Source organism: Cydia amplana, chromosome 11 (genome assembly GCF_948474715.1).
Source record: "Cydia amplana chromosome 11, ilCydAmpl1.1, whole genome shotgun sequence".
Lineage (NCBI taxonomy): Eukaryota > Metazoa > Arthropoda > Insecta > Lepidoptera > Tortricidae > Cydia > Cydia amplana.
In genome coordinates this window covers 15,699,707-15,727,218 of record NC_086079.1, presented here as the reverse complement: position 1 = coordinate 15,727,218, position 27,512 = coordinate 15,699,707, and the positions used below count along the sequence as shown (strand labels likewise).

Here is a 27,512-nt window from a genome sequence, read left to right as displayed (position 1 = left end):
ATGGATGAACACAGATCACAAAACCCTGATGCTTCTACAGAAGCAACGATATTAGATATGGACTCTAAACCAGGCGAAGGTAAGCCAAAACGCATTCGCACGCCAGCAGAGTTACTCGAGAGAAAATTAAACAGAGCCAAGCGTTCGGCCACCTTGTTCGTGGTAATGACAAATCCCTTTACTGAATTGACAGTAGAACAAGCGGAATATATTAAGGATACTCTCGATAGCTGTATTGTGAAGCTCGCTGACGTTCAGACCGAAGACACGTACTGGCCTACATTCCTGGGAACACCAGGCTACAGCGAAGGTGTGCTCAAGCTACGCTGCGAGGGAATGAAAGACGTGGAATGGCTGCAGAACACTTTAGCCACTATAACCTCACCAATCCCGGGCACTGAACTAGTAGTTAAACGCCAACGGGACATCCCAAGAAGACTAAAATCTGCAGTCTCGCTACCTTTTTGCTCAGACGACACTGCAACCATCCACAACTTTCTGATTACTCAAAACGAGTGGTATAAGATCAACAAGTGGGCTCTTTACGAGGTCGAGCGCACCGAGGATCCTCCAGGAACCTTTTTAGTTATTGGTATCCCATTCGATGAGATACCAACGGTGATGGCAAGGGAGCGTAGGCTCTTGTATAAAGAGAGCGTCGGTTATATCCGCTTTTATGGGAAAGGGACTACGGGTGTTACGCTGCAGGATATGCCACCACCTTGTTTCTTACCAGCCGGGTTCTCTGAAGCGACGACAATATCGCAGAGAAGCTTGAAATAGTCGAGGCTTACGAGGCCTTGTGGAATTGGAACATGGACAAAACTGTAATTGTTATTTTACTAAGCAATAAATATTTGAATGAAATATTTTGTATCTTATTTTTATATTACATATTTTATTTTTTACCAGTTGAGGCAAAGTAGTTCAAAAAGTAATCAATTAGTTAAAAGTAATTAAAGTAAACGTCCTAGTGCTTGGCAGCGCTGTTCAATGGGTAACTTGAGTGTTTTGGGACAGTGACGATCTACTGAAAAAATACCATAGTCTAAACAAATGATCTTCGGGACTATTTGTTCGTAGGTAGGGTAACTGCTATTGTAATTGGCCACTCTTAACAATAAGGCTTCAATTGGCTTGTTTCCTTCTGATTTGTTAAGAGTGGCCAGTTACTATAGCAGTCACCCTACGTTATCTTTAATACTACTTTTGTACTCTTGACAGCAGGCACCGAAATTAATGTAGATATTACATAATTTCGGTGTTTGAGAAAAGCGTTTCAGTGAACTCGTTGAAAAGTAGTCTGCGCAGTCTTCAAATCTTCTTCGAAAATTCTTTAATCCGCCTGAAATCGATGAAATGATAAACTGCTGTTGTATAAATTTATCGCGGCCAGAAATTCCTCCCGATCATAAACATTTTTGCCAGATCACCCTACGTTATCTTTAATACTACTTTTGTACTCTTGACAGCAGGCACCGAAATTAATGTAGATATTACATAATTTCGGTGTTTGAGAAAAGCGTTTCAGTGAACTCGTTGAAAAGTAGTCTGCGCAGTCTTCAAATCTTCTTCGAAAATTCTTTAATCCGCCTGAAATCGATGAAATGATAAACTGCTGTTGTATAAATTTATCGCGGCCAGAAATTCCTCCCGATCATAAACATTTTTGCCAGATTTACAGAACTATTCAAGCCGCTCCGAAATTATACCTTGCACGCATTTCCTCATCGCTGACTCACCGTGCTCCCAAAACGGATTATGGCGTACCAATTTCAAACAAAACATTGTTAGCGGATACCCACCTTTATGTAAAAGCGTTACAGTGTAGAGCTTTCAGGTTAGGGCGGGAGGAACGGCCAGTTAGAGCTGAGCCATCACACCTCCCACGTTCAGTAATATCGGGGAGGATAACCGTAGGGGCGCGGTTTGGGCGCTGGTTCAACGCTCGCTGGCCGCTCGGGGTGTTTACAGAATCGCGGAATAGTGCTGCACCGAATTAGTCTGAATGCGTCAATGGTGAGCGCGCGGCGCGGCGCGCGCGCGGTCGCATCCCGAATTATCGATACCGATTTTTACGATTCGACGCGGTATTTTTATATTAAACATGTCGGGAATGACGTGAGGAGTGAAGGATTTTTGAGAACGAATTTTTGTAAGTTTTCATTATTTGTTTGGAATCGTTTGCTTATCCTGCATGTGATAATTTTCTGTTGGTGTTAAAAAGTTTAGTGTAGCATCAAAATATAGATACTAAACCATCCTAAAGTTCTAGGTCTTGTCAATTACTCCATATTCCCGTGGTTCCAAAACTTCCAACTTTGTCTGTAGGTACAATCACTTTAACGCGTAAAGAGTGCTCTTATTATATCGTCTTGTTTTTTGTAACCACCAAGATTTTATGTTTTCAAATGTTGTGGCACCAGTTAGAATCATATAATTCATTCATTATCTATCATGTAATTTCTATGCCTTGAAGACCTAATTAAAAATCTTTGAAATCAAAATTTTAAATATCTAGTTACGAAGCTCACCAAATATAAAAATATTATAAGAAACCAAAAACACGAAGGTGACATTGCCTCTAGCTGTAGAAGAAACGGACATTTGCTTTAAACATTAAACCCCAATGTTATTTTTAAAATATATCTAAGGATCAAAACGTGGCATGCCAAGCCATAAACTTTTATGATGAACGATATATGATCTTTAAATATAGTATGTTGGTACAAAACATAAATTTAGCTCTCATATTCATGAATAAACTACATGAAGTGGTTAGCAACTAAGTCTTACATTAAAGCATATTTCTTAGATCTTAAGTGCATTATGAAGTGTGAACGAAAATACCGCGGTTTTAGAATAGAGTTGAGATTATGCAGACATTTAGGTTTTAACGTCTGTCTTGTTTCCGGTAGGTGGTTTTAAATTATCTTCCCTGACTTAATATTAAATGCTGATGAATTACAATGATAAAACTTAAAATATTATTTTTTATACGATAAAATACACAAACCAAGTCGCGGCAAAGTGGTTAGAAACGAGACAAGGAAAAAATCGATCCATTCAAGGCGAAATATTATACTGTAGGCAGAAAACTATAATTATAATAAAATATTTTTTCATATGGCAACCCTAGGTAGGTACAGTCAGCAGCAGAAGATGCTAAGCGGGTGAGGTGTTCTGAATTACCTTGACACGCTCTTATTCTCTTAACAATAAAGTCGCGTCAAGATCATTTTGAACACCTGACCCGCTTAGCAACTTCTGCTGCTGACTGTACCTCAGGTACCTATACAACTACTGCAAGGTACCTTATTCATAAGTTTTAATTAACTGTACCTACTGATCGTAGGCCTACAGGGCCTACTATCGTCAAATGGCCCGTCCGTGTTATCATTTAATCAAGGTTTTACTCGTAGTTTGCGTTAACAATGCGACGGGACGTTAAACCATCATTGTGACAGTGTAACGTGTCTGATAACGCATTTACTGCGGCATCGTGACTGAAAGCCAGGTCTCCATCGAGATACTTGACGACAGGGAATTAACTCATAAGTATTTTGAAAGACACTGACGCCGAGACGCTCGCCTATCGTTGTTCGATCGTAAACAATTGGAAAATTCTTTCTCACGCTATTGACATAATCATTTTTTTTTTAAGAAGCCTGTAGTGTTCCACTGCTGCGCAAAGGCTCTCACCCAGTTTTTCTAGTCCTCCCAATTATGTGCACTATGTGTAATCTCGCCAATTCCTTAAAGAAGGAGTCTAGCTCACCTCCTTCTCTAGATCCTCGTTTTCAGCTGGATACCGCACTGAAATAGCAACCCCATTTATAGCTTGAATACATTTGCCCCTGCATTTTAAATGCTGACGGCTAGAGTCTGTAAGGAAAGAGAAGACTCGTGGAATGTATGTGGCCCAATACATTCCACGACTCTTCTCTTTCCGAACACTCTATCATCCCTATGGCTGAATTCGTTTCATACTCCCGTCGTCTGTAACTAGACACAAAACAAACAAAAAGTGAATGTGAATGAAAATATTCGCTCCATTGATACGCAGCGCAGTCACACTGCACTCTGTCTGGCTCGATCGATTTGTAATGCAGACAAGGGGTACAAGAGTTCTGAATGCAAATCTCGTCTCGTGAATGTTGATCATATGCATGAGTATTTTGCTACGATCCTTTACAAGCAGATATCTCCACCGTCGGCAAGTCCACTAACACACGTGTAGATATGTGTTTCGAAATGTTATTCCAGTTGCACCCTAACTGCCGTATTCGAACTTCAAGATATCCACAAGAGACGACACGTACTAGATCCATTCTAGATACGTTATAGTTTAGATTTCAACTAGTTCTCTTTTGCAGCGCAATTCGGGCAACCAATGTCACTTTTACGGTAGATCGTGTTAGATATCTATTAGATGTGAATTAGATCTCTAAGTAATATCTTGTGGAAATCGTTCAAGAGTATCTCCAGAATCGCGGAAATGTCAAATTTGACAGGTTAGATCTTAAACATATCGGTATCGTATCTTGGCGATGTCTAAAAGATATATCAAATAGATGTCTATTACAAAATCCGAATCGGGCCCTCAGCCTGTTTTGGAGCCCGCTTTCAGATATCTTCAGCATGATCTTCGAAGTGCTCTTTGGCGAGAGCAATGCATGCCACCTTGGTCATGGATACGATAGCTAGCCACTTTGACCCGACAGTCCAGCCACTGGCAGCATTTATGCAATTCCCCTTTTACCTAATATATCTAGAACGTCTCGGAGATGGAGTGGAAGGGTCACACTTATTCGCATCTATTTTGTTCTTGACCCATTGGCCAATAGTTTAATTCCTAGCCCGGTATAGGTTATATTTCAGGGTAGATTTTCTACTGAATAAGAGATGCTTTTAGGTACAAAAAGCCCCAAAAGGAATTATTTTTAAGCGTGTTTCAATGATCTAATATTAATTCATAAACCTTGGAGTTGGAAATGTTGTAGTATGCGCTTTTTAATAAGGCATACATTCTCAAAATACATTAGTGTATTGTGTTTAAATTTTCACACTTCCTTATGAAGATGCATAACAATTAACCCGTTTCGTTTTAACGGTTTAACATAACTCTCTTATTAGTTCAGGTCTTTGATGTCGTTCCTGGATTGTTTAGTACTACTTGGTTATATTCGCGTGTGAGTTAGTGTGGTGTTAACCTGCTTGTTGCTTTATAGCCCTTCGGTTCGTCTTGTTTGTTGAGCGAACAAACCAAATCAAGAGGGCGAACTCAGCGAAATCATCGCTATATCGCCCTCTATCGCACTTGTGTATTGGATAGAGATGCAGATAATATAATTTCTATGTCGTAGTGGGTAGTATATCAGAACCCGATAGCCAAGATTACGTACCTACAATCGTTTATCGACAAATTACAATTAAAAAGTAAAAATGTATTAAAAGAAAAGTCACGCGATTCGTAATAAGGTCTTCATGTTAAATCATGTTTCTATTCTTTGGAGGTTTATCTGTAGGACTGGACTCGGTTATCAGACTAGTTATTTAGTAGGAGGTAGGTACCTAGCTGTGTCAAAAATTCGAAACTAACTGTTAAATATCTTATGTTGAAAATCAAATCGTTCCAGAGCATATCAAAAAACTTGCAACTATTTTCAAAATCGTTAGTACATAATACATACATAGTAATTCGCCACTCTTAACAATAAGGCTTCAATTGACCAGTTTCTTTCCGATTTCTTAGAAGTGGCCAGTTACTATGTAGTGGTCAATAACCATTAGGCAGTCACCCTACACAAAATACCTACCACCATCTATATTAGAGTCTACCATTGAAACTGGAAATCACAAAAAAACTTTTAACTTATTTCACAATTTTGTTTGCAACACTTGCAAAAGTTTACATTACCGATCAAAGTTTTTGCAATTTAAATGTAGGTTAATTCGTCTTAAACAAACCCTCCGCTCCGGGATACATCCCAGAGCTTCCACCAAACAAACAGAAAAATACCGTCACGGACTGAAATAGATGGGTTTCAAATCTAGGACATATCGCCACAGCACAGACATATAGTAGATAGACTGTGTGAAACCTAGATTGACTATTCTTCAGACACATATTTTAATGGTAGCTAAATTGACGCTTTAGGTTAGGTACCCAGGCTCTTAATCTAATCATTAAACAACAGTTAATCACATTGCCTATTTACTTTACTTATCAATTCTGAAATTATTTTTTTTTTAATTCAGAATGCAAGCACGCTACGTTAAATTAGTAGGTACTATGCAGATTGAAAAACAGACACCTTTGAATTACTTCGAATATTTCCATATGAAAGGTCTCCTCTTGAATTATATCTAAGTATTTCGTACATAAATGTTATTGAATACCTACTTATGTATCCACCGTCAATATCTAGGTACCACTGTCATTGTTGCAAAAAATGTTACGAAAATAAATGAAAACCAAACGCTCTAAATGATATAAAAAAAACTGAAAATAGTTTCTACACAACTCTTCATTCTTAGTCGAAAATTTATTTTATCGCGTTAAGCAATAAAACCACCGAAGTATTGATTAGGTATTTAGTTACTTACCCTGTAAAGTAAGATGAGCGTGGTCTACCTAAACCTATGTCTGTGTATATGAAAGATTCCGTAATAAGATAACCGTTACATTTTTCAACATCCGATGGATGCGGAGCGAGTTTCAGCAGCCAATTTTTCGGTTTCAAGATTTATTTCGGTAAAGTGGAGCGGCGCCCATAAACATACAGGGATGTTATTCGTATACAACGAATATTTACCGCAGGCGATCAGTCTTACAGGCCAATTCAAACTTAGTTTCTGACATCAAAATGAAATATAAATGGCTAGCGACCCGCCCCGGCTTCGCACGGGTTAACAAATTATACATAAACCTTCCTCTTGAATCACTCTATCTATTAAAAAAAAACGTATCAAAATCCGTTGCGTAGTTTTAAAGATCTAAGCATACATAGGGATAGACAGACAGCGGGAAACGACTTTGTTTTATACTATGTAGTGAAGTCAGTCGCGCGAGCATTTCGGTTGTTTATACAGTCAAGTGTAAACATATGGGCGCTTTCTTACCCAAAAATATGTCCCATACTTTTTATTAGTGTCCGACCGAAACATGTTTTTTTGCCGAAACCGAAACCGAATGTTCGGCTTTGGCTCTAGTTTCGGCCGAAACCGAAACCGAAACTTTTGTAGCCTTGTTAAAATCGTTGAAAAAATGTCATAAAACCGCTTTTACACACATATTATGGGGCTGTCAACACCCAATGTCCTTGAAATTGATGTTACTTAAGCAGTTTTTTATGAAAATTACTAGAGTTAGACCAAGATAATTCTGCAACGATTTTAATAAGTTGATAACACACGCAGTGCAAGTGTTATTTTAAACGTCAAAACTTCTATGAAATTATGACGTATAAATAACATTTGCACTAGTTGCACTGCGTATGCTATCAAAATCATTGCAGAATTTTGTTGGTCTAACTCTATTCATTTACCAGTCAAGCTAACATGTAGGCACAGGGTCAACCAAAAACGCGAGCGCAGCGAGCGCGAAATTTTTTGTTAACAATATCTTTACGTACGTAGTGTACGTAGAGTACGTATTGGCGCGAGCGAGACGCACAGGCGACTGACATCATCAAGATATCATTTTGATTTGATGTCAAAATGTTCGGTTTCTGGACGCTACAGCAGAGTGATTAGGCGTTTTAGTGTGATGGCTGTTGCAAACATCATCATCATCATCATCCTGGCGTCAATCCCAGCTGTGCCCCCGCGCGGGGCGCGAGGACCCGGGGTCCGCCTTCCGACTCCTTCGTGTCCACTTTGCCCGATCTTCGGCGTCCCTGGTGGTGAGTCCGTTGGCAAGCATCATCAGCGACATCAAGCCATCGCTTCCTGGGCCGGCCTTTTCTTCCCGAGGAGGCGGCATGGCCAGGCATTTGTTACCCACGTAACTTGCCGGTCTGCGCGAGACGTGGCCATACCAACGAAGGCGGCACTCTTGCAGTTTGTCAGCGATGTCACGGACGCCAAGACTACCCCGAATGTGGGCGAGGTTTACTAAAGTAGCATGACAAATACGTATGTTTCCGAAAAATACGAAGGAAAACTTTTTTTGAAAAACGGACAGCAATTAAGTCATTCTTGTGTTTAGGTAACCACGTGCAGGGTTTCTTTAGAATGTAACCGACACCGACAAAAAGCGCGAAGAGTAGACCAGGCCCCTATTTCACCACGACGACAGGTGCGACAATTCGACAAATGTCACTGTTGCTGACGTCACAGGCATACATGGACTACGGTTACCGCTTACCATCGGGCGGGCCGTATTCCTGTTTGCCACCATCATTGTATTATTTAAAAAAACTTTATTACATCAGCAAAAACAGGTATCTCTATCGAAGTTTATGCTGCTGATGATGATAATCACACGATTTAATAGAACTTTCGGTAATTCTTGACACTAAATGAGTTCTGTCTGTGTCGGAATTTCGTGACAATTGTCGTGTTTCTTGTGACAATTGTCATTAGCTTCGCAAAATAAGTACCTACTTATTTATTGGCGATACTATGGAGTTTTTTTTAATTAATATGTTGGTGGCAAACAAGCACACCGCCCGTCCGATGGTAAGCGGTTACCGTAGTCTATGGAGGCCTGTGACGTCAGTAACAGTGATGTCGACAATTTTCGCACCTGTCACCGTGGTGAAATAGGGGTCACTTGGAAAATTACTCACAAGATTTTCCGCAATCTATGTATGACCGTGGTAATATCACTGAGGGGCTGATTCAACATGTTTTAATGGTAGATCGTGACATGACAACCGTACGTTTTATTTTATGACAATCGATTTGGCTCGGCATTGGATCTACCTACTCTGTTCATAGCATACTTTGGGCACAAAACCTAGCTATACTTAGTTACATACTACACGTAGTTATATGTTATCAAATGGCGATTAGAATTCGGCTGATTAAATTATGAATTAATTAAAATTTAATTAAGTGAAGTTTAGTGAATAAAATTTATTTCATTGAAAAAGACAGTAAAAAGACAAATAAATAACTTATCAACTAAATATTATATCTATGAATAATACTAAATTAAAAGTAACAACCCTATTTAGGGATATACATATTTATGTATATCTAAAATAAAACAAGGAATAAAAAAACTAATGAAAGAGGACTGCCCGCGCTACCCCCGGCGCAAAGGCGCCCATCACACTAGCTGCGTTAGGGCCCGGCCACATGTCAGCGGTGCGGCGCCGCCGCCGCCGCGCGGCGCGGCACCGCAGAAATCTGCGGCGACGCCCGCCGCAACGCAAAATTTTGCGGTGCCGCGCTGCGGCGCCGCAAAGCGGTGCGCGGCGCCGCGCGCGGTGCCGCAAAGCGTTGCGTTTCGCCGCGCGCGGTGCCGCAAAGCGGTGAGTTTCGCCGCGCGCGGTGCCGCCAAGCGGCGTGCGGCGCCGCGTGCGATGCCACGCTGCATAGTAAAGAATAAAATTCGACTACCAGTTGTTTAATCAGACATGGATTCCTTCACACGTGTTCTGCTCTTGCTGTTGTTATAGCGACAGCGGTTCGCCAAAAAACGCTGCAAATGGTGTTAAAGGTTATGAAAATCGGTACGATTGATCTTTAGGACATTTGAAACAATTTATAAAATAAAACAAATAAAAAAAAACCAGCCAAGTGCGAGTCGGACTCGCGCACGGAAGGTTCCGCACCATCAACAAAAAATAGAGCAAAACAAGTAAAATAAAACAAGCAAAAAAACGGTCACCCATCCAAGTACTGACCCCGCCCAACGTTGCTTAACTTCGGTCAAAAATCACGTTTGTTGTATGGGAGCCCCACTTAAATCTTTATTTTATTCTGTTTTTAGTATTTGTTGTTATAGCGGCAACAGAAATACATCATCTGTGAAAATTTCAACTTTCTAGCTATCACGGTTCGTGAGATACAGCCTCGTGACAGACGGACGGACGGACGGACGGACGGACAGTGGAGTCTTAGTAATAGGGTCCCGTTTTTACCCTTTGGGTACGGAACCCTAAAAACGACAGGAGTTATGACGTCATCTTTTTTTTGTATGAAATTAAAAAAAAAATTGTTTAGAAACCTATCGTGTGTAGTATTAAACGAAAGGGCTTTCTGAGCCGATTCGAAAAATATTTCACATCATTACATTTGAGTCATTTTTTTTAAATTATAATAAAAATATTTTTCAAAACATACCAAGTTTGGGTTTCTCCAGATACAATACCGTTAAAAATTGTATCTACACACATGTCACTAGTGCTCTATAATGCGTTCAGAAACCGTAGGAAATGACCAGCTTTATTACAACCAATTTTACTATGAGAACTTTCTTATCTGTGGTAGTAGAAAAATTTGTACTGTAATGTTATAAGTAGTTATAACGTTACAAATTTTTAGTATCGTTATGAGTTTAAATTTGGAACAGCAGTCAAAACTCAAGTGGGTCTCTATTCTAGTATCCATAGATATTAAAACAGTTATCGATATGAAACGTCAGTTTAGTATGTTTTTTAATATTAACCGCACGATATTTGATCTCGAGTGACATGAGAATAGGAACTCTATTCTTTTGTCTAGGAATTAAAGAAAACTATGGATGCGTGACATGCGTGAAAAAAGTTTTCATTCCCTGTCATTTGGCGTACAGTTTATCTTTTAATTAGTTTTAAGTATGTGTTTAGATAAAGTAGTTTATGTAACTCTACATAATTAGGCATTAAAACTCGTGTAATCCTATTAAGAAACTCACTAACGTTCGTTTCTTAAACCCACACTCGTATTTTGATGCCTCTCATTATGTAGCAGTCACATAAAGTACTATTTTTGTTAAATATACCTCAAATTATACCTAATATCCTCATATCTAATTCTAATAAAGCAATTTTGAAAATATTTACATTTAGTATACCTATTTGTTTTAATTTTTTCTACTCCCGTACCTTTATTTGTCATTTAAAAGGTCGTACACACACCTTTAAACCCCTATGTTATAGTTGTCAAGACAAGTCTTTAGTCTATTCCCCAAAAAAGTATTTGTGCATACACGCAGTATCTTTTTGGTACTTTTACGATACTTCGTGTAATCACCACTTAAAAAATATTGTATGAAATAGATTGTTGCCAGCCTAATTTTAATCGTCATCTCTGACAGATGAGTACTAAGTGCATTGCTGCCAATTTACAAAATTGGCAGCAATGCACTTAGTAAAAGGTGAGTTTTTTCAGTTAATTCTTACATAGATAATTTTTACTACGACTTATAGATTCCGAGACATAAGCGACTTTTTGGAAAAACCGTTATACTTATATTAATTTTATGCTTTCTATTTAAATATTTAATTGAGAGATTCATAGATCACACTTTGTAAAATTGAAAATTAAAAAAAAAACATATTTCATGTAATTATTTTCAAAATTGCTTTCTTAGGGTTAGATATGAGGATATTAGGTATAATTTGAGGTATATTTTACAAAAAAATATTGAACGGTATTGTATCTGGAGAAGCCCAAACTTGGTATGTTTTGAAAATTATTTTTATTATAATTAAAAAAAATGACTGAAATGTAATGATATGATATTTTTGGAATCGGCTCAGAAAGCCCTTTCGTTTAATACCACACACGATAGGTTTCAAAACAGTTTTTTCAAATTCCATACAAAAAAAGATAACTCATCTCGTTTTTTTTTATTTAATGGTGTTTCGGGTCAAATTGTTTCAAATGTCCTAAAGACCAATCGTACCGATTTTCATACCTTTAACATCATTTGCAGCATTTTTACTGCCAGCGCTATTAAGAAGGCGCAGAAATAAAAAAACAATTGAAAAGAAAATTTTGGGTGAACCCATATCTTCGTATAATGAATGAAGATGCAAATCATTTCAAAAGAAAATACCGGCGAGGCACCGCAGAAATCTGCGGCGCCGCACGCCGCTCGGCGGCACCGCGCGCGGCGAAACTCACCGCTTTGCGGCACCGCGCGCGGCGCCGCGCACCGCTTTGCGGCGCCGCAGCGCGGCACCGCAAAATTTTGCGTTGCGGCGGGCGTCGCCGCAGAGCGGTTTGCGGCGCCGCAGATTTCTGCGGTGCCGCGCCGCGCGGCGGCGGCGGCGCCGCACCGCTGACATGTGGCTGGGCCCTTACCGCGTTGAATTGCGATGGACATGCATAATGTTTTATTTACAAATGCATTTTTATTTTACATCATCGTGTCGATGTTCGGCATTCGACTCGTCTCGGAATTAGAACTATCTGTATGATTTACAACAAAGGGGTTATTCTCACTGATGTACCGTCGAAAAGTTTCCAAAAATGCGAAATTGTCACAAGTTCGGATACCTCATATTTTTCTGATTTCCTAAATTTTACGAGAACATTTCCTACTTTTGTCTGCAGTTATACTGGTCTGTAGTAGGCGATTTCTTATAGTAGGCATACGCTCAATAAATCCATAAGCACAATGCCGAAGTAGCGATGCGCGAGTTTTGATTTAAAATTAGACGTGTGATTACCTCTCAGCGCCGAATTCGTGGAATTTGCACTTCAAAGCATAACTAGATTTTAGATTTTGTTTTATGACGTTAAATCTGACTAATATATAGGTTAAATACATACTTGGATGGACACCGAGTCTTCATAATTCTAATTGATATAGTCCTCCATCACCATGTCACCTCTAGGCATTTTATAGTTTTCTTTGATGAGTAGGTATGAAGGTATATTTTACCACGCGTTGTACGTATACATACCTAAATAATACCTAAGTTTTAAATGTCTTATCGTACTGTATATATATATATACATACAGCCAGCCAAGATGACAATCGACAAACGCCAAACAAAAAGTAAACATTTGTCAGGATGATTAGGTATTAAAATTTATCGGTGTGACTACTAAAGGTCACGTGACTATTTCCATACCAAGTAGAGTTAGACCAAGAAAAGTCTGTACCTAACGATTTTGATAGCACCGCAGTGCAAGTGTTATTTATACTATACCTACGTCATAATTTCATAGAAGTTTGACGTTTAAAATAACACTTGCACTGCGTGTGCTATCAAAATCGTTGCTGAATTTTCTTGGTCTAACTTTAATACCAACATTATTTAAGTTCTGATTGGCGTTTTCTATCAACAACAACAACAAAAGTGGTTAGATGGTTTCATCCTCCTTAACCGACCTATTAATAAAACATCACCATATATCTATTAATAAGATAGTTTATATTAATAACGTGCTGGCGCTAACTAATAATTTGAAGCAGGAACAGTTGTTTAGCAGTTCACGTCAACCCACATATATAATTAGAGGACCTCAGAGATTTGTGGCAAGACTGTGCAACTCTGATTTAGATATAGAAATTACAGCTTGTGCTAATTCTTGGAAATGGTTACAGTAGAAATATCGCAGTAGCCGTTATGTGTAGGTAATTATAATCATAATTTCAGCCTATATACGTCCCACTGCTGGGCACAGGCCACCTCTCATGCGCGAGAGGTCTTGGGTTATAGTACCTACTTATAGTCCCCACGCTAGCCCAATGCGAATTGGAGACTTCACACCTTTGAATTTCGTCGCAGATGTAGGTATGCAGGATGCAGGTTTCCTCACGATGTTTTAAATTCCTTCACCGAAAAGCTAGTGGTAAATATCAAACGATATTTCGTACATAAGTTCCGAAAAACTCATTGGTATGTACGAGCCAGGATTTGAATCTGCGACCTCCGGATTGAAAGTCGGACGTCATATCCACTCGGCCACCACCGATTCGCGCACCGCGTGTAAGTACATAATTAACGCCCTAACAGCACCCATGCCCCATAACCGCAAAGCACTGTTAAGGGGTTATTAGTGTTATACAATTTATCTATTTATTACTTAGAAAGTGTCCGACGAAAGGATAAATCGAATACTTAACCTTTTCGCAGCGGGCTTAACATGGGCTTTTATCGTCAAACCGTCTAGTCCACACATAACAACCGTATCAACCATAGAAAACTCATTTAATTATTTACTGTACGCTCGCCTTGGAGGATACAACTAAACGGAGTAGCCATTAACAGGCTTTCCCCTCTGTCGAAAATAGGCGGCCAACGGTCATACACAATGTATGGACTGACGTTTATCTGACATGGCTATTTTTACGTTACGCATACATTTGACGTTCCCCTCCCCCGCAAAAATCGGCAGACTGTTTTGTACAGAAAATTACAGACATGGCGTCTCCGTTTGATTATATCCTCCAAGACGCTCGCCCAAAAAAAGATTCACATTAAAAACAAGTTTTTCAGTGGAGGTTGTACCTACTGTTGTAAATAATGCATGGTGTGACAGACATATAAGTGTGAGAGATAAAAGTGTAACCATCATATCCGTAGAGTCCTCGTAAAATTTTAAAATATTACAAATATTTAACATATTATTATTTTAATAGTCGTTTAGTCATCGTGTCTTGTCTCACTAGCTTTTTATTGTCAACTCATTTCTCCAGGCCACAAATGTGTAACATATATATTATGTATAACAAATATAAACAGAATGTTACAGTTTTTTACCGAAATATCAAAATCAAAGCCGTTGTTTCGTAATTTTTTTAATCTCGTTGTCTTGAAGAATACGAATGGACTCGTTATCAACCCGTAATAAATAGCCATTAATGTCAGCACAAGAATGAAACGGACGAAGTTATTCTTTTTTAACAAAAACAAAGCGTCGAGGGAAACATTTTCGGAGCTGGAAAGCTGTAGAGGCTGGAAAAGCATAAAAACTTTCTTAATTAATTAATTTTTTTACTAGAATTTTCTGGCTTCTACATATAACCGTGAAAATCGAAGTTCGCAAATTGCGGGCATTTTTCTGTCTTATTACGCCTTCATTGGAGTAAAAGAGAAAGATCCCCGCAATTTGCGAATTTCGGGATTCGCAGTAGCCCCTCTGGTCCTAAAGTTTTAAGGCCGTAAGATTGCTTTTAAATCCTGAATGCACGTTGTTATAGGATGGAGGTCTTATTTCGACTGCGACTGTTTCAACTCCGCTGCTGAAGACGTCACGAGATAGGATAGGATAGGTACTATGGCAACAAAAACGATGAGAATTAATAATACGATGCGATGTTTGGGATATACTTTAATAGGTACGATTAGGTGGTCAGGTGGGATAACGGGATACGCATTTAATTCAAAACTTCGCTTCAACGATTGCTACAGCAATTACGATATTTAAATTGTGCCTACAACCCAAAGCACTGCCATGCCCAAAGCACTGGCATTTTCATATGCCAACTATATATACCTTGAACGCGCTCTGATAGAAGTTAATCCTCAGACAAATTATCACTCTACCAACGCCATTCTCAAATTAGACTGCCCAAAGTTTTGTTTTAAGAACATGAAGTTGAATATTTGAAATAAACTCGGGCCTCACAACTCCACAAGAGTTTTCTCACTCACCATGCATCTTCTAAATCCGTATGCGGCACTTTCATCTGTTGACACAAGAAAACACGCCATCAGATACGTCCCGGTAAAGAATTTGGAGGGGTGATCGCCTTCAGAAATAAAGCAAGTTTATATTTTATTCACTAATACACTGTTAGGAGCTTCCTCTTCCGTTGATGTTTAATAACGAACCGGTTTTGATTTTATTAAAGATTAAAACAAGTAACAAACAACAAAAACCCTGAACCTATACATATATAACGAACCTGAATATGGTGATGATTTCAGTTATTTCTGATTAGACATTTTTATTTACTCGACAGAAACGTTACATTTCACTTAATGAGTAGGTAGTTTACAATGTATGTAATGTTATTTGAATTACGTATCCGTTATTCGTATTTGTTTACGTTAACTGTTGTAACCTCAATAGTAAATAGATTTGACTGTTTTGTCTTTATTCCCGCGGTTCCGTAATCTTCCTGGGTTAATTTTAAATTTTACGTATTTTGCGGTCTAATGATGAATGTACCTACTTAACCTACGACATAGTAACCATTTGGTTTAGTGTATGTCGTAGCTAGATTATAGCTACCTACTGGCGATTTTATTACTGCCTCATCTTTTTTCGGGGGCATTTCAAGAAATCGCCGAATAGCGGTTAAGTATACTTAGCGCATTAAATAGTCATTAATACGTCATTAATGGTCAGTTATTTCATTAATACGTTAATCTGCATTTCCTAGATAGTGCCTGCAGCATTTCCAACCTTTTTTTTGGCGCGCCCCCGGTGTAAGATCTGCGTCCCCCCCTACTCTTTTTAATCTGTCGTTTCCGGCTTCCTTGGATTCCCGTCTCTTTACCTACAACAAACCACGTCTAAGCTCTTCATTGAAAAGATTACATTATAAACAAATATGATTAACCGTATTAGGTTTTTTCATGAACACATTAATCTGCATTTCCAACACAGTGGATTTCCGACCTTTTCAGTCGCGCCATTGTGAGATCTGCGCCCTACCTACCTTTTTGTCGTTCCCTTTGATGGCTTTTGATCTCCGTCTCTTTAACCCCAACAAAACCTATTTAAGCTCTTCATTGAAAAGATCACATTCCACACAAACATGTCACCGAAAACTTCCGCTTCCTCAATAATGAACCAGCACCTAATATCAATGGAACCGAATTAGCACCCACTACTATTAGCCGCGATTTGCAGTCGCTCAACTCATTAGAAGTATTTCTAGATTGCATTTGCGTTCATTCATAATGCCAGGACAGTCCGGCCTATATCTATTTCAAGTTTGCTAAGTGGGTTGTCAGGGTGATTGGAAATATTATCAAGCTTTTCCTCATTTGGGGTATGTAGTTACTTATTCTTGGTAGCCGAAGTTGGCATTCTTGCTCGTATAAGTGCGGTATCTTTCAGATTGACCCGAAAGCGTGGATTTTTTAGTTTCATTATGGCACGACATAAACTTGATCCCAGACCCATCCCACTAATCAACGAACGAAAGAAATCCGTAAAAAGAACATTAAAATCATTGTCCAAATTTTTGAAGCAGGGATATAACGCAGAAGGCCGAGAATCACAAACACTGAAATGAAGAAATTATGAATCATATAAACAAGCAACAATTGTTTATGACCAAGTGTTTATAATCAGGCGATGAATTTGATTGTCTGAAACCACCTGTCCAAAACAAACCCTTAGAAACGGTTAAACTAGCAATTATCTACAGTTAAATTTAATCAAACTTTGCGCCACCACATCGCGCTAACCGCCTAGCTAGTTGGGCAAGCGTTATATAAATAAGACTTTAAAATATCGCTACACCTTTAAACACGAACCAGACTGGAGCCCCCATTAGTCACCAGAATCCCCCGTTGCGTGGAACGAACGATGCTTGACAATTAGAATGACATATGACGTGTTATTAATTATTTGAAACGAATCACCTAATTACTCCGGCTTCCTGATATGTTGGCAACATTGCAACGGATGTAGTGACGCAAACTTGAGCCCATGCAACTTATTAATAGATTCTATTTGAGCGGCACACGTGCAAAATGTTGACCCCTGTCTAATATTGGCGGTAGTTTTGCTACACCTACATACGGACATACTTGGAAAACTAGACTGTATGTCCAGAGACATAAAGCTCATATTTGTAAAATAATAAATACGGGCGCGGTTTCATAAGCGCCCATTTCATTCATCTCAACATGTAATGGTCCTTCGAGCCAGATCCGACCCACACATTGTAAACAAACATCTTTGTTTAATATACCAAGCCCTAAATATGATAACCACAATAGAAATGATTTTTATCCCACACCGTTTATATTTTCGTAATACCTACCACTCAGGGTCCTAAAGTCTATTTTTTTATTCCGTAGACTGAAATGACAGTTAATTGTATGAACATGAAATGTCATTTCATACTATTAACTGTCATTTCAGTCTACCGAATAAAAAAATAGACTTTAAAACTCCTAAAGCGAAATAAGAATATCGTGTCTGGTTTGTCTATACTTCGTTTTTTTAGCATTAGAAATAAGGTAAACAATCTTGATGTGTCTTTTAATTGAAAAACACATTTTAAAATAAGTTACGGCAAATACCTATGTAACAATTATGAATCTAATACGATCATTTATATTCCTCTGCTTTCTTATGTAATAGTTACTGATTTTTAAAAGGCGTTTTTCAATTAAAAGACATGTCAAGATCGCTTACCTTCTTTCAAGTTCTTTCAATGCTAAAAAAAAACGAACTATAGTCCTGAAGGCAAGAATCCAATTGAATTAAAGTATGTTTTTAATTTGTCCAATGCAGAAATTAAAATTGCGTTGTTAACGGAACGGGACTTGCATGTTAACGGGACATTCAATCTATTGTAACAAAAGCGAGTTAAATTTTTGGTTTTCAACGCCCTTGTGTCGTTTGTCGAGCATCCCAGTTCGAAAGGCTACCTACATTATAAATTAAATTAATGTCATATATTTTGACATGCATTCAGCTTTCATAAGGTTTTCGTTATTAACTACCTAGTCTTGTGGTTATTAAAATAGAAATAGAAATTTATTTGCTAAACAAATAATAAATAATAAACAAATAATAAAACATGTCTACCGTTTTACACGCTTCGGAAGTGGGTAATAGTGGTGACAGACACATTTTAATATTAGGTAAACTCGTAAAAAACTATATTGTTTTTCAATAAAAATAAACATCAGAAGGAGGAGTTTGATTTTTAACCTTAGCGTGTATTAATAAGGTTCATTTTAATTTGTTTATATCTTACACGTGCCATGTTCCCTATAAGTCTTTAACCTTTGTTTATTTAATGTTTATTTGTTATTTTCAATATACGCGAATTAAAAAAGATTTTGTAATATCGTTTGTACTACTTATAGATTGACCGAGACCAATTGCTAATATATTTTTAAAGTTTTTAAGTAAATAGTCATAAGAAAACTTTAACAACTAAATTAAATACTTTATGTAATTAGTACGTCAACATGAGGTTAACTAAACTACATGGTGCCTCTGTGAGCTGTAGACTTCGTAGCCAACCTCCGATTCAGTTATTTTGAAAAAATTCAATAAACTAAATCGATAAAAAAAATCTTTATAATTACCGCACCTGCTCACCAAATATTACGAGAATCAGAGAAAGAATTTTCGCCTAAGCTGAAACGGAAACGTTCGCTCGGTTAAATACCTATTTAGGTAAAGGTACCGAACCGACTGACCTAACTTACTTCACCCTCACCTGTAATGCAAGTCACACGACTCACACGCGTAAAAATATCTGAGACTGAGAAATTATCTGATTTGTAGAACCATAATCAAAAGCGCTATGAAAACTCTCTAAAATAATCCCAAGTATCATCTAGATATTTCTGAAAGTTTAATCACGCAATTCATCCACGAGTCTAGACAGTCAAAAGTCTGAAGACCTAAAAATCTAGTTTTAAAGAAGTTATGACGCCCGCAATGACGCAAAGCGAACAGCCGTTTTGTTGTCAAACGTATTGGCCTACATGTTTTTGAAATATGGTGCAAAAATATTAATTTCTGTCTTACAACATTAGGAAGTGAGGCGATCTTATGAGACATACAAAATCTTGTCTGAACACTACAATGTTCAAAATATTAAAGTCAATCCACCAGAACGCAATCAGAAACATATCAAGCCAGAATGTAAGGTTGAAAGGACACTGTAAAAAATTTGTGAAACCTCCGTGTGGTAGCAACCCTAGGAAACACTTTTTGCCGAAATCGTGTGGTAAATGTGTGGAACTCTCTACCAGAAACTGTTGTTAGTGCACCGTCGGTAAACTCGTTCGAAAATAGACGGGATAGAGGTAGGTACACATTTTAGAACTGTAAAAGTGCAAAATAAATACAAGTGCTACATATACACGCATCAGCTTATTGTTATAGTGTTTCAAATAAAAAAATACTTTTGAAAGTTTGTTAAAAATGGTTTTGAAATATCGTGTAGTACATGCGGGTCTAATAAATTTCCCACATCCTAACATTAGTTTGTTTAGATCAATGGAGCAGTTACCCTAATTTATGTTTACACATGGTTTTGTAAGAACGTATATTTTTCCATCTGCAAAGTTAATCCCACGCTTTCCTTGCGAATGTTGATTATTTAGAGGTCGGCCTTGTGCTATTTCAGCCCTCGATCGTGGCCCAAAATACTTTCCGGTTTGATTCCAATGTACGCGCGCAAATGTTTTCGTAAAAAAAAACATTATTTTTTTACTTGAAACGTCGCGTTCTTGACATAGGGCAAGCGGAGAGATTTGCAAACTTCGGTGTTCGCGGTAGACCCTCTGTTTAGTCCTAGGCTTTGAAATATATATTAAATTTTCTTCCAACAAAGTTTTGCTCCCACCGTGTCTTAATGAAAGATAGAATAGGATAGCTAATTAATATGTGTAGATTGTATAGGTACCTATATTACACGTAGGTAAGTTGATGATGGTCGACGATCCATTAGAGTTCGGATCGCAAGTACCTACTCACCTCTCTATTTTGACCTCTTCTCATTTTTGTTTTGCTTACAGCAATTGACCCGTAAGAGGAAGCTATTTTTAACAAGCTTTTATTAGGTCGACCTGTATGTAACTAAGTAATGGAATCTAAGGTAACTAATTTAACCATCTTCCAAGGATCGTAGCGTCATGAAAATTGGCAGATGTATATAGTTCTGATGACAATACAATAATATGGTACTGTCGAACTGATCTGATGATGGAGACAGGAGGTGGCCATAGGATTAGGAACTCTGTGATGAAACAACGCAACCTAATTGTGTTAGGGGTTTGTCCAAGTCACAACTTTAAACACACATATCGTGGTGGTCGGTTTCCAAATGCACCGAGAGATGGCGCTGTCACCTGCGCAAACTAGCTAACGACTGTTTGCTTTAGAATATTAAGTGTGTAATTTTATATTTTGTTTGTGAGACTTGTTTTGGAAGAATATTATAATTGTTTATAGTACGAACGGCTTTAATTTCAAAAGGACCTAAGGTACAACCTTGTTCATGGTCCATACGAGCCGGATTTAGAGTTAGTAGTTCAGTGCGTGTGAGCGTGGGCTTAGCACGGTAGCAGTTATCACGCAATATGGTATAAAATATGTGAATAAAACGTTAGTTACCGACGATTTTATCATGCATACTATGGTAGCAGACGATATATGGAGTTATCCACATTTGACAGCGGTAGATGACAGAAGACAATTTGCATAACATGGGGGTTGGATAATTTGACATATTATCCCATTTTGACAGTTCAACTTAGTTAATTTTATCTAAGTGCTTCTTAGGTGACGATAAGCCTTGTCGTGAAAGCAAAACTAGTGAATAAACCTATTACAAATACAAATTACAGGTAAATATCCGTTTTTCTATGATTATATTGAGAGTTATTAGTTATAATGTTCCGCTTTATATAATATAGTCAATATTTTATTTGCAGGGAAGTCAAATTTTATTATTCCTACTCGCGGCTGCTGTTGAAGAAACAAAGCGTCGAAAAATCTCGTGCATAGCTTTAAGAAACGCTTGCAACCCGTTTGATATGCCAGACGAAGAGTTTCGGCATATTTACAGAGTGTAAGGAGTGTGCAGTGCATTTATGTGCCGAACTTAACGCAGAGTCTCAAAACGGTGATGGATTACCAAAACACCTTAAAGGTAATGCTTAATAAAATTGTAGTGTTTCTTTAAAGTTAATATGTATTCCATGTAAGACAGGCGTCTCAATGACAATGCTACTAAACTCTTAAATACTATCTCATATTATAATTGTAAAAATTAGTATGTTAAGATATTCTGTTGCACAATCTTATACTTACTAACAGAGGTTACTTATTTAAGCCACTTTTTACCTCAACATTCATATCCTAACCTAAAGGGGAAAGTCTACTTACCTAGGTACAAATATTACATCTATGTTCTTATTTGTTTTAGGTTTTAACAGTATTAGCTGTAATACTAGGCGTGTCTTAGTAACTTTTTTGAATAAGTATGAGTGTGGCTGTATTGTGCAATGAGATAGGTAACTATTGTTTGATAGTTATGTTAAGTAGTTACTGGGTCTAGGATACATACTGTTATTCTTCATATTCAATTATTCATTATGTGAAAAAAACTGACAATCACAATATAAATTCCTGAAAATCTACCATGTGTAATTTTAAGTGAAATTGTATATTGTGAGATAAATAAATCATATCATATCATAATCTGGGAATGCATTTAAGGTTTAACTAAGGCATCCAGTTCTAGTTCTAATGTGCTGCATTGTTGACAAACATACTTAGTCATATTTTTATTCAAAAAAAATAATACAGGCCTATTGCTTGATGACTAGCGGAATGCGCAGCAAGCAGCAACTTTGAGTCTAGGACAAAACTTAACTTTCATATTTTTGGTGTGCATCAGTAAGCGTTCATATTGCTCTTCACGAGACTCCAATGGATAATACATATATATAAAAACTAGCGGATAATATATATAAAAACCAATGGATATTATTCCCCGAAATGGTCGTTCCCGTCGATTAGTTACTAGTAGCTATATTTTGGGTGCAAATAGCCTGCACTCATGTGAAAATATTTCATTCATAGCTGCCACATGAACCTGCTGTTACTTATTTCCTTATTTTTCTTCCAGAAAACTTCTCGTGGATACAGGGGGAAATTAAGGAAGGCGCTCCCCGAGGACTTCCTAAGCATCATGCACAAAACCGGCTGTTGTTAAGAGCCCATCAACCTGCACACTAGCGCCACTGCTAAGTAATCGTGATTATTTCAATTTAACGAAATATATTTAAAAAAGGGGGCCGCTACGCATTGTATCTTGTATTAAAGTACCTTTTGAATACTCGTACATCAAACTAGTTTCTATGTTGCTGGATTCGTCAATCTATGCGTCCAAGTTAAAACGGCCGTTTTTGTTTTGAGTTTATAGATTGACGAATTCAGCAACATAGAAACTAGTTTGATATATTCACAAGGTACTTTAATACAAGATACAGTACGTAGCGGCCCCCCTTTTTTAAATATCTTTCGTTAAATTGAAATAATCATGATTATTTAGCAGTGGCGCTAGTGTGCACGTTGATGGGCTCTTGAGAATGTGCGCGTGCGAGCCAGCTTAATAAATACTTATTTCGCCTATAACCAACTATGTTTTACTATCACACAAATACCTACCTAATCTATTTACCTATTTTTCTATGGTCAATCTTCATACAAAACAGCATTCCCCGCATGTAGGTGTCGCTTATTCTTATTTTTCATTTTAGCGTACAAAATCTGTCACTGTTACTACTTATAGCTTCTAAACGTATTTAATCCGACTTTCATATATATACACTATAGTATAATTAAAGCATTTTAAGCACGTTCTTATTTAAAGATGCATTTAGTTAGTCTGTGGCGGTCAAAAGGTTAAATAAGAATATTCCTAAATGCTCTATTATGCTATAAGTCTACCTACTTTAGTAACTATAACTACGGTCAGACAGAGTTTAATACTCTAATAATTAATGTTAAATTTTAAAAAACTATGTTAAATCCATTAACAACAATGTCAATATTCTCGCGGCGTTGGCACTGTTGTCAGTCTTCTATGTTTACTAGGTAAGTTAAGAGCCCGTCAACGTGCACACTAGCGCCACTGCTAAATAATCGTGATAATTTAAATTTAACGAAAGATTTTTTTAAAGGGGGCCGCTACGTATTGTATCTACATAGTATTAAAGTAACTTTTGAATACATCAAACTAGTTTTATGTTGCTGGATTCGCCGATCTATGAACTTAAAACAAAAACGGCCGTTTTAACTTTGGACGCATAGATTGAAGAATCCAGCAACATAAAAACTAGTTTGATGTATTCAAGAGGTACTTAAATGTGACGGAATCTATGAAAAGGGACCTTATTGTCGATGGCGCTTACGTCATTATTAAAGATGCTCCGATATAAATATAATGCCGCGCGATGTAAGCGCCATCGACAATAAGGTCCCTTTTCATAGATAATGCCCCAAATACAAAATACAGTACGTAGCGGCCCCCTTTTTTAAATACCTGACGTTAATTTGAAATAATAACGATTATTTAGCAGTGGCGCTAGTGTGCACGTTGATGGGCTCTTAACAATATCGGCTCTGTGCTGCTGGAGAGAATATTATAAATGGGTAAATAACACAACTATTGCCAAAAAGATAAACCAAGTTTATTTTCACATTAAATTATGGTATACAAACAAATCATTAATTGTCGTCCCCGGTGCGAAAGTGCCCATGATGCTAGCAACTTTTCAACGCTGGATTACTATGGGCAGCTTTTGCACCAGGAACGGCTCGGAGCGAGGGCCGTAATGTATAGGTATACATAGTAATGACCTGAAAAGGGAAAAAGTGTTTTGGTCTCAGACACACTCAGAGTACTCAGACAACGATATAACCGGAGAGTTAGCCACGGAAATAGGTACTTATGCAATTTATAGAGCAACGTAATCCCTCTAGTTAGTGTGCCATACTATCATTATTAATTAATCCGGTCGCCTGGCAGCAGTTCAGCGGTGGGTGTGAGAGTGGTTGGGCAACAACGGAGTTGTAAAATCAATTGAAGGTGTGCAATTTATAGAGCTCTGTGTTTGGTGTGATATTATAGCTAATTATGTATTTAATTCAAATATAACAATGCCAGGCGTTTTTGCTTTACGTATATAATCCACTCGTACTTTTCGCAATCGTACTTTTTGTACTCTGTCACAGAATAAATAATAGTACTACTCTGTTCGATTACGCCTAGGTATGTGTTAAGAAAAAGTAGAAGACATATACAACTATGCGTGAAGCAATTGTGAGTCAGGTGGAATTTGCTCATGGTCTTCCTGCAGGCGCTCAAGTGGTTTGTGTACTTTCATCACCTGACACTACTATTCCCCCAAATAAAACGCCTGGCATTGTTATATTTGAATTAAATATATAATTAGCTATGATATCATTTTACAACCCCTTTGTTGCCCATCCACTCACACACCCACCGCTGAACTGCTGCCATGCTGGATTAATTAATAATGATAGTATGGCCCACTAACTAGAGGGATTTCGTTGCTCTATAAATTGCATAAGTACCTATTTCCGTGGCTAGCTCTTAGACTAATATATATAATATACAAATACTTAAATACATAGAAAACATCCATGACTCAGGAACAAATATCTGTGCTCATCACACAAATTAATGCCCTTACCGGGATTCGAACCAGGACCGCGGCTTCACAGGCAGGGTGACTACCCATTAGACCAGACCGGTCGTCAAAACATATATATGTACTTACATAAGAGAATTTGGGACGTTAGCCGCGTACTCTGCCTCGTTTCCAGCCTTGGCCACCGGTGGACTTGATCACTTTATCTTTAGTGTATGACATATATTTCAATTTATAAGAACTGAAACAAACTACTAATGATGTCGCGGGGTAAACTATAAAAATACTAACGCGTTGGCCACATTGCGCGACTGGCTCCGGCTAAGGCAGGGAAGGCTAGATGGGAACGAAAGGTCCGATCGCTGTGTCTCGCTACAACCTATGGTTGTCGCCTTAGCCGAAGCCAGTCGAGCAATGTCATGGCCAAGCCGTAAGGCTAAAGGCTTCGTCACACAGGCGCGTTTTCCGGGCGGGGCGTTAGCGGGGCGCGCCGCTTTTACATATAAAACGCTCACGCCCCGCCCGGGAAACGCGCCTGTGTGACGGAAACTTAAGCGTATGCTGAGACGCAGGCGACGTAGGTCACGCAGCGCAGCACAGAGCGATTTTTGTAAAGTATAGAACGTCCTTTAGGTACGCACACTCCAGAGTAAGGACGTTCCATACTTTACAAAATCTGCTCTGTGCTGCGCTGCATGAACTGCGTCGCCTGCGTCTCATAATACGCTTAGCCTAGTGGCATTATTCATAAAAGTGTTACTGCCCTGAATTAGCTATGAATCGTTTGTCTTTATCTGTCATTTTGACTTAGATAAAGATAAGATAAAAGATAGTTTATTCAAGTAGGCATAATTACAATGCGCTTATGAACGTCAAATAAAGCTAGGTAGACCGGCTCCCTTATGTATTTGAAAGAAAGGGATAAAAAATTATTTAACTAAATCAGGTCCGTAAAGTTTTATGAATAAGGTGGTAAGTACATATCTTGTCAAATAAAAATGATATTTTTGATAAAAGTTTTTATTGCCGACTATAAAGGCCCCTGTACACAATGGGCCATCGCCGGCCAAACCAAGGGACGCAGCCATGCGGTAGAATGAGATAGCAATATCACTTGCTCCCTCTAACGCATAAATGCGTCCCCCAGAATGGCGCATTGTGTACTGGGGCCTTAACAGGCAATTAATACCTACTCATAAAAACAATTTCTAAGAAACCCAAACACAAATTAGGTTGCTTTATATATATCAAAGAGTTTCTTTGCCCACATCCTGCGTCCATCATCAGATATTCGGTGGTACCATAATATTGCGTTATCAGTTATCACCCAACTTAAATAATGTATATTAAGTTTTAGCTCAATCGAATAAAGAGACGTGGGGTCTAATTTATCTTGTAATATGTACTTGATACATACATTGCAACTTAAAGGTTTGTTAGAAAAAACCTTTTAAATACCACTGTAATAGTTTCACCTACATATGCTTAACAAATAAACACTTTTACTATTGACTTCGAAATGCATGGACGTGCCTGCTGAGAAGTGTGTTCCAGGCAGAAAGTCAGAACTTTTTTTTGGCGCACTCTCTCGTTCTATAGCTAAATATTATGACTATCCCTTTTCTAAATAAGTCATTAAATAATTGAGGCTGCAGATTTTAGTTAATTTCTATCGTGTCCTCGATAACTTGAGTGTCCTCCAATATGTTATGACTGAAACAGAAACAAATAGATTAGATGAGGTCATGATTCTATAGTGGCGCAGGCTAGTACAGAGGTTCATTTGCAAATTATAAGAAATTAATGTCATTTTTAGAAAGCTGTCGTTTTTAAGTCAGGGGGATTTTATAGTTTCATTGGTCCGATTTCGTTTCGACTGAAAATAAATTAAATTTTGTTCCAGTAACTATTAATCCGTTATTTAAAGCATTTTTGTTATTATTATTTTATTAAAGAGTACCTATTATGTATTAAAGTGTAGTCTATGCCACCTGCGGCATAAAAACATACCAATGAACATCTTATTCAACAATATTTGTCTCAGTAGTTAAGCTTTTATGCTAGGGTAATACACGACACAAACATACCCACACACATACATACATACCTACATACATAATACATACCTACATGCTAAAATCATAATTCTTCCCATTGTCACGTATACAATCAAACCACTTAGGGTATTGCAAATGAAAACATTTAAAATAAGAGTA

The 27,512-nt window shown here is 37.9% G+C and overlaps 1 protein-coding gene across 1 annotated transcript; it reads left to right on the top strand.

The window, feature by feature from the left end:
- Positions 1-27,287, top strand: LOC134652277 (uncharacterized). Its single transcript, XM_063507449.1, has 2 exons — positions 1-694; positions 27,273-27,287. The coding sequence occupies exons 1-2, from the start codon at positions 1-3 to the stop codon at positions 27,275-27,277; spliced, it is 699 nt and encodes a 232-aa protein (XP_063363519.1). The 3' UTR covers positions 27,278-27,287.
- The last annotated feature ends 225 nt before the right edge of the window (positions 27,288-27,512 follow it).

Excerpts from the sequence above, each read along its gene's own strand:
- LOC134652277 (XM_063507449.1), top strand. The coding sequence starts at position 1 with ATGGATGAACACAGATCACAAAACCCTGATGCTTCTACAGAAGCAACG.